This window comes from Atta cephalotes (genome assembly GCF_000143395.1).
Source record: "Atta cephalotes unplaced genomic scaffold scaffold00048, whole genome shotgun sequence".
In the NCBI taxonomy this organism is placed as follows: Eukaryota; Metazoa; Arthropoda; class Insecta; order Hymenoptera; family Formicidae; genus Atta; species Atta cephalotes.
The window spans coordinates 937,018-942,307 of record NW_012130112.1 but is presented as its reverse complement, the minus strand read 5'-3'; the positions used below and the strand labels follow the sequence as shown (position 1 = coordinate 942,307).

General features: G+C 29.9%; 2 protein-coding genes across 2 annotated transcripts; one reads left to right on the top strand and one right to left on the bottom strand.

The window, feature by feature from the left end:
• Positions 1 to 7: 7 nt before the first annotated feature.
• LOC105622697 (NADH dehydrogenase [ubiquinone] iron-sulfur protein 4, mitochondrial) lies at positions 8 to 1,451 on the bottom strand (the record flags this gene model as incomplete). Its single annotated transcript, XM_012204109.1, has 3 exons — positions 1,393 to 1,451; positions 687 to 1,010; positions 8 to 173 (listed from the first exon to the last, which is right to left on the bottom strand). Coding segments are annotated over exons 1-3 (549 nt in total), but the record flags the coding sequence as incomplete, so codon positions are not given.
• Positions 1,452 to 3,614: 2,163 nt separating this feature from the next.
• On the top strand, positions 3,615 to 4,883 carry LOC105622695. Its single transcript, XM_012204108.1, has 3 exons — positions 3,615 to 3,626; positions 4,297 to 4,422; positions 4,701 to 4,883. Exons 1-3 carry the CDS (start codon positions 3,615 to 3,617, stop codon positions 4,881 to 4,883), a joined length of 321 nt encoding a protein of 106 aa, XP_012059498.1.
• Positions 4,884 to 5,290: the final 407 nt, after the last annotated feature.

The following is a 5,290-nucleotide window of genomic DNA, read 5'->3' as shown; positions in this document are numbered from 1 at the left end:
TAGTTGAAACTCTAGTACGTTTATTCCAAGAGAAATTGCTACCGTAACTACGAGGTTTCGGCTGACTAACATTCGGCTTTTGCACATAGTAATCCCATCCCATCTTCTTGCAATGTGCAATTGCTTCCTCCTTTGTCGCAAAATCAACTTTTATATTTGACATAGGATCTCCACTGCATTAAAAATATAAATATTACTATTATGTATCGCTATACTTAATACAATATATTAGAATCATTATAAAATTATACAATATATTATAATCATTATGATTCATATATATATCTTGATTTGCATAACTTGATATAAGATATATGATATTCTAAAAATTTTAAAGAATGATTTACCACTTTAATTTAAGGCAAAACTTCATATGATCATATATCCAAAATTACTTAGTGTTAGATGTAAAGATGTCAAAGTTAAAGAAAAAATTTTTTTCAAAAATTTTGAAGATTATTCGGACTATTTTGATGAAACTTTATGTACGTTTCTAGGGTCATCTTTTGGAGCATACATCAGTTTTTCAAACAGAGGTGAATAAGCAGATATCTTTGAAATTATTTCAGATACAGTTTTCGTCTTGAATTAATGTAAATAATCATTTTTTTAAATCTGTTAGATTTACTTAAGGATATTATCACTTTAAACATATATAAAAGATTAATATAAACATTAATGTTTACCTGGAAGTCCAACCCATTAATGGATTCTCCCAACGTTCGCGTGTATCAAAGTCCATTTGCCAAAAGTGAATGTTATTCGTTCCAGATTGCATAGCGCTCTTAGCAGGTTGATATATCCTTACTTTACGTGTTTTGATATGCTCCTCAGGAACACCAGATACATAACCAACATCCTCATCAGATGTTATGGTAATTGTACTTTTTGAAGCTTGCAGATATTTGGCCTCCTCTGGCGACAGTATAATTTCTTGGAGACTCTTGCGCTTCGCTATATCAGGTTTCTTTTGTATGTCTGTGCCTTTACTTGAAAATAACCTACTCAATCTGCATACAGAGCTTCTTTAGAATTTGTAAATCATAAACTCATCTGTTAAATAATAGCTTACAAACTAATATTACGTTCCTAGTAATTATATTTTAATTCTAATGCAAAAGTAAAATATAGAAATATTGTAATTGTAACAATTTAGAGATAGGCTGATGCTGATTCTTCAACTCCATATAAAATTACAATTTATTTTTTTACATTACATAACATACATATATCAAGAAATCATAGAAAATAGCAACTTAAATTTTTTTATGCATTAAAACCATATATTTAATAATGATAACAATTTAACGCACATTTAATAGATTTGTTATATAAATTTTGAGGTTATATTTACTTCTATCACTTGTCCAAAAAATTAATAAAGCAAGATACCTAAGACTATTCCTACTAATTCCACTTGCACATTGTTGCAGTAACGCATAAGATGCCATTATTCCATTCGCAAAAGTATGACGAATGACAAATAAATGCGAAACAGCTGATCAAACAGAATCTTTGATTAAATATGGAGCAAATTTCATACTGATCAAACAGTGGCGACACCATGTCATTAACCAAGAACTACAAGTAAGATATAGTCTGTGCACAGATAGTGAGCTTTCATTAAAAACTACATGAAAAAATCAACATTCCTATATAAAACCCTAATAGCACAAATGTTGATATGTCGACTGTAAATTGACTTTGCTAAGTCAGGCCTTTAGAGTCGACTGTAAGTCGACTTTGTACAGACATCCTTCCAACGTCGATTTTAAGACATCTAGTGAGCGATTTACACTCACAAAACTTAAATGGAATCATTTCATCCTTGTTATTTAATAGTTAAAGAATGAATGCTGCATGAGCATTGTAAACATGAATGAGACATGAATGAGGATACACAAAGTCTAGAATAGTTAACTTAAAGTCAGCTTACAGTCGTCTTTAAAGTGGAACATTGTATGACTTAGAGACATCTCCAAGTCATCTAAAATCGACGTTACAGACGTTTATTTTTCAGACGTCTAGAAGCTATAGTAGACTCAGAGTCGACTTAGAGTCGACTTAGTGCTGCTAGGGAATTTTCATTCTTTCGGAGTGATATTTCATTTGAAAGAATTTAGAGAGTACGGATACAATTTTGATAAGATTTGAACAGCTGATTTGAATTTTGCGTGGATTAACTAAAAACTAGGCCGGTTTCACTAACGCCGATCAAGCTTAATCGTGATTAACTATCAACTGCAATTCGTTGACTTCTACTAAACAGCAAACGCGATTGGTCAGTCAACGGCTGATTAAGCTAACTGGCGTTGGTGAAACTGGCCCTTACACTTGGGAACATTTCTCGCTTGGTTTTGCTATATAAGATATGCAGTGGTGATATCTACTGGCGGCATTATAGCCAAAAGACAGAATAAATTTCAAACTATCGAAATATAAAGGTGCCTTTTCATGTTGACGCTCGATAGTAAAAGGTATCATAAGGCCGGAATCAGACTATGCATTGAAGATTGAGATTAAAGATTAAAGATTGAAATTTCATCAATGAGGACAAAGAAATTTTGGCTCCTTTTATTTTGATTGGTCAAATTTTAATCTTTCAATCTTCAATCTCATTCTTTAATACGCAGTCCGACTTAATGTAAGAAGACGGTATACCATGCATAAGGACTGAATATTGAGCAGCCAATCAAATTTCGCCCCCAATGTTGCGCGAGATTCAAATGTCATACTAAGATCAGATTATTAATATTGTAGTGCTCTAAACTGCTCTAAACTGCTCTAACTGTGTAATACAAAAATATATAAAAATAATGATATGTATAATGCCAATATGAAACTACACAAGATATTAATATGTAATATAAATGAAACTTTATTAATATTGACATTATACATATCTATATTTGTATATAAAAATAATAATAAAATAATCAGCAAGTAAAAATAGACAGATAAAATAACTATTTTATAAAGTTTTATATATATATCTCTATATTTTCATCACTGTATGTTAATATATGTATATATTATTTTATATATGTTATATGTGTATAATATATATAAAAAAGTTAGATAAGTTTTAATTTTTTTCGATTTTAGTATAAAGTCCACTTAATCACTGCTTAATTTTGCATTTATTTTGATCATGTAAAAGAATTTTTCATTCCGTTTAGTTCATTCGGAGATCTTTGTACGACTGTAATGCCGATAATTTGGTCAGTCCAGCATCCTCTTAAGTACAAGTTAATTTGGCTTTTCACCAAGGAATAGTATCCGTGCGTAGAGCTCGATCGATCGCTATATGGAATGAAATAAAGAAGAAGGGAGGGAAGAGGGGGAAGGGAGGCAGAGAGAGAGAGAGAGAGAGAGAGAGAGATAGAGAGATAGAGAGAGACAGAGAAACTGAGCTATCCTTGTATCAGTGAATACTGGACGTACGCATGCTCAATGTCACTTGCTCCTTCTCTCAGGAACTACATCGCTTAGGAATAATGCCTCGCGAGTAACATCGCGACGGGCAAATGTAGCTCGCGTAAGCTCGCCACTCTCTTTGCATTTTTTTGCATGTAATCTAGAATCGAGAATATAATTATCGCGAGAGAGCAGTTATGAGGGAAAATGTGAGTGCGTGCAAAAATATATATAATTTCATCGAATTCTCTCGACATTTACAATGCAGCAACAACCTTAGCGGACATTTTTCTTAAAATTATTTATATAATTTTTCATAATTTCCATATGAATTTTAGAATTTTTCAGAAATCCTTTTTTAGAAAATTTCTTTGATTTTTGACATTGGAACATTTCAGAAGTGAGAAAGTTCACTTATATCTTTTCTAAAATACTTTGCATATGTGAATTTTGGAATATTTCTAAGATTTTTTATTCGTACATTTCCAAAGAAACTTATAAAATCTAAAGAAGTTTAAAACTTTTTTCAAAATCTTCATAAATTACAAATACAAAAAATTCTTAAAAATACTATAAAATATTATGAAGATTTTTTTCATTAAAGAAATATTACAAGTTCAAATCACTGAGATGACTAATTAAGGGATGGAAAAATTTATGTATCTGCAAATATCGACAAATTTCGACAAATTCGAAAATAATGAGAGAAAATATAAATTAAATTTCTAAAAGAATCAATAAATTTTGGCAGAAATTAATGAAGATTTAATATCTTGTTTTCAAAATAAGAAATGTTAACTTTTTACATGTTTAACTTTATATATATATTTGATATAGCGTAAATTATATATTATTTTTTTATATGTTATTCTTTTTCAGGATGGAATTATATTATGTTTTTTATTGATACTCGCATTATGTACGAGAGTATATTCGGCAAATGCCAGACATGTAATTATCAAGAGAAATTACAGTGACCAAAGTGTAAGAGGCTACCTAGCCGAGGTAGATAATTATAAGTATTTTTGATACAATAATAATTAAGTTAAACTATACTGCTATTCAAATAAATCAAATAAATAAGGAATCATATACGATTAAAGTCTTGATGCCTAATAATATTTCTAGGTAAATTTTTAAATATCTTTTATGATATGATTTCTTTATTTATTTGAAATATTTTATATTCTACGCACAAATATTGTATTATTCAATAAAAAAAAATTAAAATGATAGATTTATTCTTAAATTTTTGAAACAATAAATTCTCTGATGTTCCTCAGAGGACTTGCTGGTGGAACGAAGTGTGCAAGGAAGAATTTCACAGTAAGTTTCGGTGTCGCTGCCCGAAATGGTCCTATTGTCGTTCACCAGGAAGATATTATGACGCACACTGTAGTATGACACGCACAGGTTACATATGGACCCAACCCGAAACGTCATTAAGTCTCGAAATCGATAAGTAAATGATGCTATGGAGTACCAGTCCCGCGAAGAAAGACAGGTGAATTAAAAAAAATCGATAGAATCCATTTCGCATGGCAAAGTTCATGAAATAAAGTAAGTGCAGAAATATAATCTTTTTTTGTTAATAGTTTACCGCATTTTCTTATTGTTAACAATTATTCGCCAGTTCTTTAATAATAATTCTCTAATTAATTTATTTTAATTATATTTATCATATACTAGATGTAGTAAAAAGAAATCCATTATTTTCCCATTCAATTTCATGCAAAAATAATGGATTTCTTTTTACTATACCTAATATATATTAAGCTGGAAACGATAAGAATATCAAAGTATTTTTAAATCGCTAATTTTCGATTATACAATTTCACAGAATTATTTTTGACTAATGATAACGGATTTTGTA

Bases quoted from the DNA above. Each gene is read 5' to 3' on its own strand.
- LOC105622695 (XM_012204108.1), top strand. The intron at 4,423-4,700 runs GTAGATAATTAT...GATGTTCCTCAG, and splicing joins TAAGAGGCTACCTAGCCGAG to AGGACTTGCTGGTGGAACGA.